The sequence below is a fragment of the Protomyctophum bolini genome (genome assembly GCF_963924005.1).
Source record: "Protomyctophum bolini genome assembly, chromosome: 9".
Lineage (NCBI taxonomy): Eukaryota > Metazoa > Chordata > Actinopteri > Myctophiformes > Myctophidae > Protomyctophum > Protomyctophum bolini.
This window is the reverse complement of record NC_137870.1, coordinates 27,023,708-27,039,591: the sequence shown is the minus strand read 5'-3', so window position 1 is coordinate 27,039,591 and position 15,884 is coordinate 27,023,708. Positions and strand designations below refer to the sequence as shown.

Genomic DNA, 15,884 nt, shown 5'->3' with positions numbered 1-15,884 from the left:
CCGTGGTGGGAGTTCTGCTCTGGTTTTGGTGAAATATTAAAGTTCCAGTCATTTTGTGGGGGGCAATCGGGCAATCAATTAATACAGTTGCAACCACTATATTTAATGGCAAGTATTTCATACAACTTAAGTTAAAAAATTGTGAACTATCCCTTTAATGTTCTCTTCCGGGGGGGTCCTTGGCACAAAACCATTTCAGATGTGGGGGTCCGCCGCAACTGCGGTCTTTGACATGAAAACATTTGAGAACCACTGGTTTAACCATTTCCAACGTTTGGCCAATCTGATCTCGATAGGACCGACTGTCCACAGAGACAGAAATGAAAGACCTATAACCTGCCTACCTACCTGGCACATAGCAGAGCATGCTGTTCTGCAGGGGCAGCAGTGGCAGGCAGAGAGGTAAGTGTTCGGGGCCCTGGTTTCCCAGGCCCATCTGCACCAGCAGGGCGGCGGAGGAGGCCTGCAGGTTGAGGTAGCACTGCAGCATGACGGGCTGCGTGGCCGCCGCCTTGGTGGAAAGGTAGACGATCATCAGACGCTCAAACTGCTCCAGGAGCTGCTCCGACATGGGGCTGCCCGAGCGCTGGGCGTCCTGCCACGTGCCCTGGAGCCGGTGGAGAGACTGGTTCATCTTCACCATCTGCTCGTGGAGTCTACCGTGGATCGTGGATTGCGCACGCGAACGACACACACACACAGTCACACAGACACACACAAGAAAGCGGCAAACATAAATAAATACTAACATATGACCAAAACATATGTTACACATTAAGGAGACATATTATGTTAAGCTGTTCTGTGTTTTGTTTATGCAGAGTGCAGATCAGTGTTCGACCATATATCTCATTTTCAATGAGAGGCGGGTGATTCATTTTTGCGTGGACTCCCGTGGAGTAGTTGAGGCAAGTGGGCGCGGTCCTGTGAAATTGTCACGCGCATGCTCATTTTGTGAGCTGATTGTGGTCAACTTTGTTTCTTACACTACGCGGCCCTCATGTGCAGACCCGTCGCTGGTCCAGGCAAGAACGCCTGTGTCACTCGCTCCCCATCTGAAACGACCGGGTTAGGGTCAGACGTTTAGGTCACATAGTGCTGCATTGTGAGCGTGTAGAGCTTGCAATTTCCGCTATCTTTGGAAAATGTTTGGAAATGTCTGAATTAATGTAACTAATTGCGATTATGTAATAATTTTGACAGGTCTACTGTATGTGGGCGAGCGTGTGTGTGTGTGTGTGTGTGTGTGTGTGTGTGTGTGTGTGTGTGTGTGTGTGTGTGTGTGTGTGTGTGTGTGTGTGTGTGTGTGTGTGTGTGTGTGTGTGCGTGTGTGTGCGTGTGTACCTGTGGAAGCCCAGGTGCAGGGTGAGTTGTGTGAGGATGAGGTTTTCGGTCAGCAGGCTGTAAGACTGGGTGTACTCCACAGGTTGATGAGGGGATGGAGGGATCAGACACGTCTCCTTATCCAGGCCTAGTGGTGCACAGGACACAGCTTCTAACTTTTTGTGTTTTTTCGTAAGTTAAGGCCCTACTTGATCATACAAGAGCATCAACAGTAGCAGATCCACAAGCTTGAAACTCGTGTATACACAGTATACAAATCATTAATCATCAATCATTTTCAGAAACAGCAGATATACAAGCTAACAAGTCACATTGTGAGCTTGTTCATCGTACTAATCTATTTACAGAATAATGGAGAAGATAATGGATGGTTGCAGCCCTACTTAGAGACATTGATTTACAGACATGCAAACTGTGGTTAGCAGGTTAACCACTTGGGAGGTTAGCCAAAAATATCCAATCTAAAAGCTCACAAGGCGATGCAGTGCAAGCTTAATGTTGTCGGCTATTTTGGACGAAGACATTTATTGTCATGGTGGAAAAGTGGTTGAAAGGCTAGAGGGTTTAAGTCAGGGGTGTCCAAAGACAGACCTTGCACATCTGATTACATTTGATGATGTTAAATAAGGCTGATTTATTTGTGTATTGTTCACAGCACACCTGACAAAAGACCATTGATGATATTGATGAAATAAAATTGTTGAAATGCATTTGTATGTGACTTTAATATGGTCCGAAAGTACATTATGATAGGTAGGAGACGTAGTTGGGTGTTTTCATGTTTTCTAATTTGGCCCCCTTTGAAAAAGGTTTGGACAAACCTGGTTTAAGTGAAGGCAGGAAGGATGCATCAGTCTGGCTAGAAGTCTGCTGACTATACAATGACTCATAATGAGATCATACATGTCAGCTGTTGCAGTGAGCCAGCAAAACAAGGCTGCTCTTCTTTGCATAGATTATTTCTTTGTGGCAGAGAATGCAAACGTACGCTCTTGTCCCTTTAACCCCAATTTCCCCCTCCAGTCTGTGCCATTACGACCAGCTCTAGCTGCACCTGCTTCACTGTGCACGATGTTTGGGAATCGGAAGGTTCCCAGTTCGATCCCGGGCTCGCCCTGTGTTTACTATCTAAGTGTCCTTGAGCAAGACACTGAGATCCTAGTAAGGCCTAACTGCTCCCAATTTTCTTTGAGTAGTTCTCTCACCAAAAAGAATCAGATCTGCAGGAATCAAGTAGGCGATTTATTTCTGATTCTAAATGCAGAGTTTTGAGGAAAGGTGACTCCACACTGACCTCTAGCGTGCACATTGCGACTGCGCCTCTCCTCCTCGCTGAGCTCCTTGAGGGCGCAGTAGGAGGGGTTGAAGGTCAGCAACTTGGGCGAGCGTGGCCGGCAGAACGGCTGGCACAGCTTCAGCAGGGCGGCGCCCAGGTTCAGGAAGAAGGCGTCCGAGGCGTACATCAGCACGTACATCTCCGGCATCTGATTGGCCCAGATCTTGGTGCGTCCGGAGTTGGCCTGTAGACAGCCGCCCAGCCAGGAGAGGAGCAGGTGGCGCGTCTCGTTGGAGCGCTGCATCAGGTTCTTCAGGAGCTGGTGCAGCTTGTCGTGGAACTGACCCATGAACTGAACCACAGGCACAGAGCGAAAGGTCATGGAACTGGCCCAAGGAATGGACCACAGGCAGAGGGAAAGGTCTGTTTGTATGGGTAGGTAATACAATTAGATTTGAACGAGATGCTAGAGATATGCGTGATGAAATGAGTGGATTCTTGATTCATTGAATGACTATGGGAGCATGATCCAGTGTGCAGACTCTGGTTTTGTATTCGACCCATTCAAACTGGGAAAGTATCTGTTTAATTTTTGTTAATATAGTATGATCACAATCATTTTTTTAACCACTTTAACCATTATTTTATACTTTGGCTATTCAAATTCAAATAGCAGATATACAAGCTCATAGCGTGGAACAAAGAGCTTGTAGAATGTAGATCTGCAATTGTTTAACAATCATAATTTTTGCAAATCTTTGAATATATGTAAAACATTTTAAACTAAAATCTTTGCTTCAGGGGGTCCCTGGTACAAAATATTTTTGAGATGGGGGTCCATGGCAAAATCCATATAATTTCAGGGTCACCGAATGCAAAGCTGTCACTGCTGGACCATCAGACAACAGACTGAAGATAGGTTCCTAACCTGGTGTATGTTGGCCTCCTGAACCTTTGTCTCCTGGACAATCAGACAACAGACTGAGGATAGGTTCCTAACCTGGTGTATGTTGGCTTCCTGAACCTTTGTCTCCTGGGTACTGGACCATCAGACAACAGACTGAAGATAGGTTCCTAACCTGGTGTATGTTGGCTTCCTGAAGCTTTGTCTCCTGGGTACTGGACCATCAGACAACAGACTGAAGATAGGTTCCTAACCTGGTGTATGTTGGCCTCCTGAACCTTTGTCTCCTGGACCATTAGACAACAGACTGAGGATAGGTTCCTAACCTGGTGTATGTTGGCTTCCTGAACTTTGTCTCCTGGGTACTGGACCATCAGACAACAGACTGAGGATAGGTTCCTAACCTGGTGTATGTTGGCTTCCTGAACCTTTGTCTCCTGGGTACTGGACCATCAGACAACAGACTGAGGATAGGTTCCTAACCTGGTGTATGTTGGCCTCCTGAACCTTTGTCTCCTGGACCATTAGACAACAGACTGAGGATAGGTTCCTAACCTGGTGTATGTTGGCTTCCTGAACCTTTGTCTCCTGGGTACTGGACCATCAGACAACAGACTGAGGATAGGTTCCTAACCTGGTGTATGTTGGCTTCCTGAACCTTTGTCTCCTGGGTACTGGACCATCAGACAACAGACTGAGGATAGGTTCCTAACCTGGTGTATGTTGGCTTCCTGAACCTTTGTCTCCTGGGTACTGGACCATCAGACAACAGACTGAAGATAGGTTCCTAACCTGGTGTATGTTGGCCTCCTGAACCTTTGTCTCCTGGACCATTAGACAACAGACTGAGGATAGGTTCCTAACCTGGTGTATGTTGGCTTCCTGAACCTTTGTCTCCTGGGTACTGGACCATCAGACAACAGACTGAGGATAGGTTCCTAACCTGGTGTATGTTGGCTTCCTGAACCTTTGTCTCCTGGGTACTGGAGCGAGAAGGGTTCAGGAAGTAACCGTGACCCTCCACCACCCCTGGAGTCTTCAGCAGGCACGAGATACTCAGCACCGCCCCCAGCAGGGTCTTCTGGTACTGCAGGCCATTAGCTGGGTCTTTGGGCTGGGTGTGCTCCACCAACACCTTTTAGGAGGAGTGGAGGATAATAAGGGCTGTCAAATAAATTAATCAAATTTCAAATGATGTATCAAACAATTCCATGCCGGGAACTCTGGGTTCATTCCCACTTGCCAGTAGGCACCCAGAAGGGCTGGTCATCTTATTATAAACTTAAACATATTATACGCAAGGAGAAGTACAGTCGGTTTGCTAGTACCAATGATTGATAGTACTACGGTCAGGCCAGTACAGATTCAATATTCTGCTACAAAGAAATATCTAAAATCGATTCACAAATGTCAAAAATCTAATATTTTTTGTATGGTACAGAATTAATTTTTGAGTGGTGCAACCACTCCTACAACCAGCAATGTCCGTGTACCTGTTTGTGTACGTGAATGAGCACGGTGTGCGCATGCGTGAAATTGGAACGACAGAAGTATGTGACATGGCTGCCACCTGCTGGACGCAAATCCAACTTCTGACTGTCTAGGTTCGCTAAAGAAGGAAAGGCCGAGCCAAAATAATAATGAAAAAATAGTTCTCAGTGACGCGGATTGATATCCATAATAAAGCTAATCTGACAGAGCAGAAAGAGAGAGAGAGAGAGGAGGGGGGGGGGGAGAGGGGAGTTGCACCACTCGGTTCACACAGGTGTGATTTTTTTAAGAAAGCTGCCTAATCTTTTTGTTTGTTTGTAGTGTAATAAAAGATAATGGAAATATATCTGTGTGCAAGTCAGTGTCCTGACCTTAGCGATGTCTTTCTGGTGGCTGAAGAAGAGGAGGACATCTAGATATGAATAGAGGAGAGGCTGGCACAGGTCCAAGTCTTTGACGCGCCCATGGAAGATGTCCAGCACGGGTACAATAACCTCTGAAAACGTACGCACTTCCTGGTCCGCGAGCAGGCCGGCGATGACCTCCTCTAAAAACTCCACTAGCTCCTCTGGTTCTGAAACGAGAGGGAAGGGAATTACAACTTTATATAAATCAAACAGGCTAGTAGTAGGTACAATATATACTGTAGAAGAAAACGAGACACAATAAAGTAGACAGGAGGGGCACAAGGAATTAATGCCCGATACTTGTCTTGATTGCACATTGTGTCTCACACTGAATAATAGTGGACATAAATCATTTTTATAACCAAACTACACACTCAGTATCACATCGATCGTTGTGAGCTTGTAGATTGGCTAATTCAGTATGCGACACAGACACACTACCAAGTGCAGGTATATAATAAATCAAGCATAAGTATAATAACAGCCCAGGTGGCACAGTGGTAAAGTAGCTGCCCACCACTGCCGAATCCACCGTGGTGTATCCGGCTTTGCCAAGCGTCTATAATATAGACGCTTGTGGATGCACCACAAAATGTTAACTATTTTCAGCAATGGGATATCTTTTTTTGGTGGGTAGATCTTGTTGAGCTGTTCATTTTTAAAGTAGCTCTCAAGTCAAAAAGGTGTGGGCACCCCTGGTCTAAATGAACACAATTGGCCCTTGTTCGGGGGGATGGAAGCCGGGCAGGGAGGGTGATATTTGGGTGTGGTGCCATTGGCCCAGGCCTACCCTAGTGGTTAACACATGCCCAACGACATTTTTTGCGTGCCACTTCCCCGTCTCTCTAAGTCTAACTGTTTCATGTCACTCTCCACTAAAAGGCACAAAAGCCTTTTTTAAACCACAACAGCTGAAAAGTCAAAGCAAAGTCTTGCCCCATCCATCCAGAACGTACGTGTTCCATTGACTCCGTCCAACAGCAGATCCAGAAGCTGTTCGTAGACGTTCTGGCTGATGTAGATCTCTGGGGTGAGCAGCACCGTGCGGGTGTTGGCCACCGTCAGGTTCTTACAGCGCACAGCAAAGGACAACAGCTTCTCTGGGACTTTTGTCACCTGATTAACAAGTACATCAATGTATTCATGCAGGGATCTCTAATGGCACTCCTCAAAAGCAGAATACTGTTTTCTCAACCCAGGGGTGCTGACCTCAAGTATACAGCACTCACTCACTCTATATATTATTGTGAGAAGAGATAGTCAGTAAGGGACAGTTCGACAGAGAACACCTTGAGTTGGCAGCACCAGTCTTCCATGTATTTCTATGGTAAAGACAGTCTTCCATGTATTTCTAAGGTATTTGTGCTAATAGTAATAACATAGATCAGGACAATTGAGCACAGCAATGGTTGATAATCGGTTTGAACGTTGCAGGTGTTAACAAATTGACTGACGGACTAAATAAATACTGTAAATAATAAGCGCTGCATGCGAGTGCCGAAATCCTCACGTCACTCGTTCATTCTCTGGGTCACGGAAGAAATTTTAGAATCGAAATATATAAGAATTGTGGTCCAAAAAGAAACAAATTGTCCTGGCGATATCGTCAGGGCGGTGGCTCTGTATCGTAGTCAGTCAGTCACTCATATTTGTTTCTGGCGAAGATTTTGTATTCAGCAGCGGTCAAACCGCCCAGCTCATTTGTTTATTTTTGGAACACAGTTGGTATAGAATGCGGTATTAAACATTTCTATGGAAATTCAATATGTGAAAAAAATACCTGACCCAGGTAGGATGCGTAAGCGGCGTCAGACTTCGGTGCTCTATGGACATGATAAAGTACTGTACCTTCAGCTCCTAAGCCCAGTGTAAAGCAGACAGTGTAAGGGTCCTACCTCCTCCTTGGACCTCTGGTAGCATGCGTACAGGTAGGGGATGCAGCGCTTCTCTCCCGCATCGCGGTCAGCCGACAGGTTGATGGCACTGCAGGACGTCATGGAAATGAGGTGGTTTCCTGGCTCCGGAACCAGCAGGCGGTTGAACAGAGCCTGAAAGACAAACAAACACAATTCCAATTGAAGTATAAGACGTCCATAATATGGGCAGTGGTGGAGAAGGAATACATAAGAATTCAAAAGTACGAAATCACAAAGTACTTTTGGAAATTAAGAACACCCCCCCCCCCCCCCCCCCCCCCCCACACACTTAGGAAAAATAAAATTGCTTAGTATGCGCCACTCACCAAACTAACTAATGACAAGGTCACCACCAGACAAAACCTTGACATCAGTTGTTCTCTTACAGACAAAAGCAAAGCAGAGACAGAGGGAAAGGGACATGGCATTATGATGGATTTAACATTGTACCTGTTCAATGTTGTCCATGTCCAGCCAGTCCTGTCCGTCCAGGTCTGCTGCCATTTCCTCCAGGTAGACACAGCGAGGAGGGATCCCATTTCCACCTCTCAGACTGGGGTCACCTGGACAGAACAATGAAAACAAAAAAGACATTACTATTACATTTTGTTCATCAGATTCATTTTTACCCAAATTGTCTTGATAAGAATGACAGATTTATTTACAGTACAGCCCTGGGCATGACAATAGTACCGGCGGTATGTCACATGATGTACAAGTACACCCCCTGGACATGACGCTAGTACGTCGCAGAGACTTATCCCCAATCCAACCCTTGATGCTGAATGCCAAGCAGTGAGGCATTGAGTCTCATGTTTATAGTCTTTGGTCAGGGGAATTGAACCCCACCGGCACATTACCGGTGACTTATTAAGTATAAGTCAGGGGTTATGTAAAAGGCAAATTACCAGCACCATTTATGTACTTAGCTGAGGGTTTATTTCAGATAGCCTGACAGGTCTTGACTCTTGAGCTCTAAATGTTTATTTCATGGAGAAGGATACAACGTTTCGACCCCTTCGGGTCTTCGTCAGGAATCAATTCATCATCATTCCTGATGAAAACCCGAAGGGGTCGGAAAGTTGTATCGTTCACCATGAAATAAAAAATTGGAGCTCAAGACCGGTGTGCAAACTACATCTCCTTTCAGGGTATTGAACAGAGGTTTATCTCAGATAGCCCGACAGTGACAGCATCAGAGTATTGAACAGAGGACTGAACACAGAAAGGGGTTTTCACTCTCCATTTCCAGATCATTATGACTCATCTTTAAAGTCGTCCCAAGGGTGGACAGATACAGACAGCTCAGTGTCTGCGAGCCGTCAACATGGTCTAAAAGGGAGGTGAGTCATTTGTGACTTATTGGAATGACTTTACGAGGGACTCATAAATACTTTATGAGGGGTAGCAGATGCACACACCACAGAGCAGCAGGAGAGAGATTCTATCTCTTCTGAACTAAAGACCAACAGAGATACTTACAGCTACACCAATGGTTCTCAACCTTCTCTGGATCGGGGCCAACTTGAAAATCTCAAAAGTGTTGTTCGCGGCCCACCCATCTGACCACTAAATCTGACCACTTAACACGACAGCCAATACGCAAGCATTTTCAAAGCATAATGTCTTTATCAGACACTCACAGTCACTCTCCCTTGCTGTAACTTACTTCAAATCCATGTTACATTCATTCAAAACAAGTCATCCTTGTTCTGGTGACTGATATTATTGTCTTTAATGCGTGAGGGGGCTGTGTTTTTTCAATTACCTTTTTCATGAATGGTTTATACTTTATTTGATAAAATTAAATTAAAATTAAAAATTAAATTAAATAAAATTAAAGTTTCATGATTAATTTCATAGTTGGTTGGCTTGATTCCAGGCTTAAAACTCTTTATTTAAGATTTAAGATTAAGATTCCTTCAACCTTAATTCAACTTCTAGAAACAGAGGGTGGCCAATGGTGACCTCTACTGGAGAGAGGGGAACTTGCTTAAGACGGAGTTCAGTGAGTGAGTGAGTGAGTGAGTGACGAGTCACAATCGTTTTCTTGGTTATATCGGCCAAACTGTTTTGACTAAAAACTTGGAATAACCAATTAAGACCTGAGGCTGATTCTACAAATGTTTTCTGAAAAATGTGCTCAAACTATTGATGTCAAGGACCTGTAATAAGGAATGAATTAGGCCACCGACCCCCATCCCAACATGTTTTGTTCCAGGGAGCCCCGGAAGCAAAGATTTGAGTTAAAAATGTTCGCTTTAAAAGAATATATATATTGAAACTAAGATTTGCTATGAGCTTGTACAGCTGCTATTCTCACGTCTCTGATGATGCTAGCCTTCAAAGCAACCAAAGGAAGGAACCCCCGTCCCCCATATCTTGCAAGTCTGATCGTACCCTACAAACCCTCCCGCTCGCTCAGATCAGCCGACGCAGGGAGGCTGGAAGTACCTTTGCTAAAAACGCCAGACAACGCTCCACACGTCCAGAACTCTTCACCCTTCTGGCTCCAAAACTAAGGAATGCAAATCCCATTGCAATCAGAGCTGCAGACTCACTCCCAATCTTCCGCCGTAGTCTGAAAACCCACCTCTTCAGACTCCATCTTAGCCCGTAGCACTTGCCCTAGCCTCGACGACCTTACAGGCGTATGCATAGGCTCAACTTATGTAACGTAGATAGCATTTTATGTAGACAGAGCACTCTATAGTATATACGCATAGTTTCATTATATAGATATTTCGCTGTTGGGTTCTTAGCTTATGTATGATTCATGATGACTATTTTTTATTTTATTTTATTTTATTTTATGTATTACCATGTTGTTGTTTTTTGTTGTTGCTATACTGTCGCTCAGTCTCTGGATTAAGAGTATCTGCTACATGCCTAATCTTCTCTTCTGGGGGTCCCTGGCACAAAAATGTTTTAGGTCACCCGCTCGGTTTGGGGCTCCTTTGACATGAAAAGGTTTGAGAACCACTGCTTTAGTGTGGACGACCGGGCTTATATAAGTGTTGTTGAACTCACTGTTGTCCAGTGTGATGAGGTAGATCCTCTGGATCATGTGGTTGACGTTGAGCTGTTCACACAGCTCCTGGCGGGAGCGGAAGGAACGGCTGATCTCTGCCACCGAGTCGTCATTGTCCTCGATGCTGTCAGACACAGAGTTCTCCGACTCCGACTGGCTCTCCCCCGAGTCCTCCACTGCAGCACAACGCAGGACACACTGAGTATTCTTATTGAGCCATGATGGTTTGATTACAAGTCGGGCTGCTGGGACAATATATCGTTGCTGTAATTACTTACTTGATCATACTACAGCGTCACTCAAAAGTATAAAAAGTAACGGATATACAAGCGATGCGTTCGAGTTTGTAGACCTGCTACTTTTGAATTTGAATCCTGAAAAGTAACAGTTTCGGACAGATCATGTATAGGTTTCCACCGACAGAGACGACGATAAGGATATTATATCCATATTGTGATATCAGAATTCAGACGTATATCATATGTATCATCTGGGATTTCTTATATCGTGATATCGTGATATGGCATTATTATGTGTTGTTTTAAAGGCCGGATTGCAGTAAAGTGCTTTAATTTCATGCACTAACCCACTGTATTAAGTAAGCCTTAGTGAGCCATATGGCCCATACAGAAGTGCCTATCTCCTGTTTCTGCAGCGTGAGGTGGCTTGATGTACAAGTACACCCCCCTGAACATGATGTACAATTACAGTATGCAGCGGGTAGTTTCCGACCAGTAGTTAAATCCGGCATTAAAAAAAAACGGAATATCTTAATTTCAGTGAAACCTTGTATCTCTATATTTCAACTTTTTACGTTTTGTTGAAAATTAAGATCCAAAGAAAGACAGCTTTGGACCCCAGCAGTAATTACTGTACTGTTTTACTGTACTGTTTTCACTAGAGATGACACATGCATGCATCTACGTAACCTCTGAACCAGACACTGTAATATAAGCACTAGGCTGTGACAGTAAGTACAGGCTTGTGAGTGATGACGTGACAATACTCTCACACACTCACACGGCGCTTCAGCACACAGCTCCTGGGGTTTCTGTCCTGATGCGAACTGCTTGGCGTCCGCCAGCGAGCTGAAGAGGGCAGCGAAGGGGTTGCATGAGATGTTCTGGTTGTTATTGCCCTGGTCAGTCATCTCACTAGGGCTGTGACCTTCTGCAAGCAGGCCAAGAGAGTGGCCCTGGCTGGTGGGGAGAGTGACACGTTATTCATCACAAGGCCTCTTTACCAAATTAGAACACAGTGTCAGTAATGTATAGGGCAACGCATTCAGAGAGCTGAATAGTCTTCCATCCCAACTCAAACAGGCAATCAGATTTTAAGTAAAGTAAATCAGATTTTAAAAAGAATATTAAAGAAATAAATAACTCATGGAATTAGTTTTTTTGTTTACAGCTAACACATTGTTTAGTGTTTCTTGGTCTGTGTAAACGTATTTGTAAACTATGGTTGTTGAGGTATCATTAAGATGTTATATTTGTCTCCACCAGGCCGAAAGCATGGGGAGAGAGTTTAGTGTTTTGCACTCCGTTTGCACAGACCCTCCCTGGATGCCAACGATGAACCTCTGCCCCCAAAGTTACAGAACGGCCTGTTATAGCGCCACCAGGAGGCAGACTTTTGAAAAACACATATTTTAATATTACTCCTTCAGATTCTGTCCAAAATCCTGCAAATCGTTACACTATTGGCCTGTTATAGCGCCACCAGGAGGCCACAACCTGACCTGGCGGAGACCTGTGCCCTGAGGGGCACTTTTTCTAGTTAGTAGTTACGCAATGATTCACTACACCATATAATTGAGATTTGTTTTTATTACATTTTTAACATTTCATTGTATTTTAAGTTTTAAACTGTTAACTTACGGTCACGTATTTCTGTATGGACGCCAGGAAGAGTAGCTGCTGCTATGGTCAGGGTTGACACTAAGGTCACCGTCTCAGAGTCACTTGCCCGCCGGGCAGTAATTACCGTTCAATTAACTTACATTTAATCACATTTCTTATTTTTTTTACTTTCTTGGGCAGTGCGATAAAAAATGTCATACCTCAAATGTTATGCCAAAATACCTACTATGAAATGACTATGGGTTTGCACTTTGCACTTGTTATTTTATATCTTTAAATGTAGTAACAGTGAAAACAGAACATTATAGGTAAACATTTCTCTAATTTTACATTAGATAATACAGAGCGCTCTGGCCATGTTGAGGTGTTCAGATATCTCGTGCTGTGTTTATACTTTATAGACGGTATACTTCTCAAACGAGCAATTGACCGGTCGGACAACCTGAAAGCAAATTAGCAAACTCCACCTGCCCGGAAGTTTTATTTACCCACCAAGGACAGGTGGGCAACCATTAGTGTCAACGCCTGTGGTAGTAGCTATCCAAATAAACAAAAAACGTACAGTAGAGACAAAATAAAAGTTTGCACACTGTAGCTCCCTTTTTGTGGGACTGCCCATGCTACACAAAAGCCTTAAATCTACAATTCATATGTTTCTTTTACTTCAATTCAAACCCAGGGCTCCACATACACTGGGGCGGCAGTGGCTCAGGTGTAGAGTAGCCTCGGAAACCCAGACTTTTTTATGTGTAGAGTGACCGGATAGGAACTGCAAGGTTCCCAGTTCAAACCCGGGCACCACCAGAGTTAATGTCGAAGTGTCCTTGAGCAAGACTCTGAACCCTAATTGCTCCCGATATGCAGGTTGGTGCCTTGCATGATTTCCTCCACCATCGGTGGGTGAATGGGTGAATAAAGTCACTATATAAATGTACACCATTTACACACACACACACACACACACACACACACACACACACACACACACACACACACACACACACACACACACACACACACACACTACTTTGGGCAAGTAGAACATGACCTGTACTGAGACCTTAGTGTCAACCCTGACAGGCCAGCAGCTACTCTTCCTGGGGTCAGCCGTCCGAGCACCAAGATTTCTTTCTACCACTCTTTCCAGACATAATCCCCACTTGACCAGGGGAGATAATATTGTGCATAATATCCCAGATATGTTTTCCACCTGCACAAGAATGATTTCTGACTTCCATATAACCACCATTGCCTTTTCGTTTAATTTAGCACACTGCACACACCTTACACTTACAGTATATATCTGTGTGTTCCTGGTATTTGACTCGTTCTGTGTTCCTTTCAGTTCTATTCTCTCTATACACTTCCTGTATCTGCAATTTTGAGAGTGCACACAAAAAACTATTTCCCCAACGCTATTACACCTGTAATAGTGTGATCACTGTGATGAGGATGTGACAATAAAGTTGATTCTGATTCCGATTCTTGTTTGAGCTTCAGACGGTAACCACTAACCGGATTACAATTTAGGCATTTATCAAACGCTCCTAATTTAGAGTGATTTAGGGTAAGCACTAAGCATGAACAATACAAGGTAACACATCAAATACTGTACATAGAAATAGTCAAGAATCAGAAGCAAGTGCTACGGCAAGTGCTATAGGTCAAGATGGAGTCTGAAGAGGTGGGTTTTCAGACTACGGCGGAGGATTGGGAGTGAGTCTGCAGCTCTGATTGCAATGAGAAGTACATTCCATAGTTTTTATGGAATGTACTTCTCATTGCAATCAGATGTGCCCTTACAGGTCTGTACCTATGAGAGTGTACACATTTGTACACTCTCAGAGTCATGGGGGTCCTTGAAATTAAAAGGTTGGAGAACTACTACTGATCTAGTAAAAGTGCAGCTACAAGTTACTTAAAATAATAATGTAAATAGTACAGTAAGAGTGTAAAACAGTAGCGCAACATCAACTGAAGCATTCAAAATATGACTAAATGAAATATCATGTGATAAATTATGTGGCAGCTTTTCCGATACTGGTCTCATTTCTTTGTCCTGCAAATAGATCTATTATTTCATTTAGTTTTGAGTGCTGGATCACAATGTAAACAAAAATAATCGCTGCACAGAAAGTTGCTCATAATATTGACAATGGTGGATTTTTTATGAAACAAAGACTTGACAGAGACAGAGATAGAACCAAGCTGTCCATACAGGTGCAATATTCAGATTGCTTTATCAAGGTTTAATACAATAAGATAGAGTTTTCTGTCTGGGTACAGTACATGACTGTAATGAAGTATGATCGAGCGTCATGTGATTCTGTGAACCATGGCAGATTAAAGTCAACACTGCAAGGCTGTGCAATGTGTGCATACAAATATATAAACAACATTGCCCTCATCATGAGATCCCTGCAGCTCCCTTCTTCATACACGGTCAGCTATTATTATCATCTGCAAAGGCATATCCCATTTTATGTAATAATCATGTACCGGTACAGTATGTATTTACAGTCTACTTAGTACTGACAGGACAGCCATCAATCAAAGCACAATTAAAGCAACGGTATAAACGGGTTTTGTTGCTATAGCCTGATAAGTGGTTGTGTTATAACAGATGTCAGTACCAAAGTAGGTGTTTTGAGCAGAGGAGCTGTACAGGCGTGCAACACGTCAACACAATCAATGCCCATGATGGTGTAATAGTGTTTCACTTCACATATACGATTACTTTAAGCTAGCCTGGCTGGGCTAAGAGCTAAAACAAGCTAAAAGCTGTCATCGTGGGGTCAAGCTGTCATGTATTTTCTACAACCCTGTTCTCCAAGCTGCTATATACAAGGACACGTTTATTATTAGTCAGTGCTGTGAATCTACAACGTCTACACGTAACGTGGTGTGGTGCTGTCATACCTGTGTGAAGGCTGGAAATGTGTTGTTTTGACAGATTATTCACTGCTAGCTCTCCTCCTGCGGATTGGAAGCTATGGCAGGCAGCTCCACTGAGTAAATATTACGTCGTTATCAGATACTGTCGTCATCGACGTGCGACGGGGAAACACCCGCGTGCGGATTGCAGAGAGGCGGATTGTCCCCAAAGCAAAACCCAACTCTATGATTGACATGTCCCCCCGCTTTGTCCCCAACACCCAATCTATGATTGACATGTCCCCCCGCTTTGTCCCCAACAACCTGCAATCTATGATTGACATGTCCCCCCGCTTTGTCCCCAACACCCAATCTATGATTGACATGTCCCCCCGCTTTGTCCCCAACAACCTGCAATCTATGATTGACATGTCCCCCCGCTTTGTCCCCAACACCCAATCTATGATTGACATGTCCCCCCGCTTTGTCCCCAACACCCAATCTATGACATGTAGGCCTACCCCCGCTTTGTCCCTAACACCCATCTCTATGATTGACATGTCCTCCCGCTTTACCATTAAAGATAACAGATGTCCAAGCTGTTAGATCTGTATACGTATACGTATATGATTTTTTTGTTGTTGCATAGAAGTCGAGCTAGATTTGTAGGTTATATTATTTTGTATGTCAAATAAACTACCGTAAATACAAAATTCAATCAAACGCGCGCGCGCCCACTCTGTGCACACACACACACACACACACACACACACACACAC

At 44.1% G+C, this 15,884-nt stretch overlaps 1 protein-coding gene across 3 annotated transcripts in view; it reads right to left on the bottom strand.

Moving 5' to 3' along the window:
- Window positions 1-15,246, bottom strand: part of ube4a (ubiquitination factor E4A) — a 28,511-nt gene extending 13,265 nt beyond the window's left edge. The window contains exons 1-12 of one of the 3 annotated variants that reach the window (XM_080773140.1): window positions 15,151-15,246; window positions 11,390-11,568; window positions 10,369-10,545; window positions 7,789-7,901; window positions 7,318-7,470; window positions 6,379-6,538; window positions 5,387-5,589; window positions 4,492-4,659; window positions 4,008-4,031; window positions 2,639-2,972; window positions 1,345-1,471; window positions 349-656 (exon numbers count right to left, since the gene is read on the bottom strand). In XM_080773140.1, coding sequence (XP_080629266.1) covers window positions 349-656; window positions 1,345-1,471; window positions 2,639-2,972; window positions 4,008-4,031; window positions 4,492-4,659; window positions 5,387-5,589; window positions 6,379-6,538; window positions 7,318-7,470; window positions 7,789-7,901; window positions 10,369-10,545; window positions 11,390-11,519 — 1,897 coding nt within the window. In that variant the 5' untranslated portion in view covers window positions 11,520-11,568; window positions 15,151-15,246. Of the gene's footprint in view, window positions 1-348; window positions 657-1,344; window positions 1,472-2,638; window positions 2,973-3,548; window positions 3,573-4,007; window positions 4,032-4,467; window positions 4,660-5,386; window positions 5,590-6,378; window positions 6,539-7,317; window positions 7,471-7,788; window positions 7,902-10,368; window positions 10,546-11,389; window positions 11,569-15,150 lie in introns of all 3 variants that reach the window. The other 2 variants (XM_080773139.1, XM_080773138.1) reach the window with 2 other exon arrangements.
- Between the last annotated feature and the right edge of the window lie 638 nt (window positions 15,247-15,884).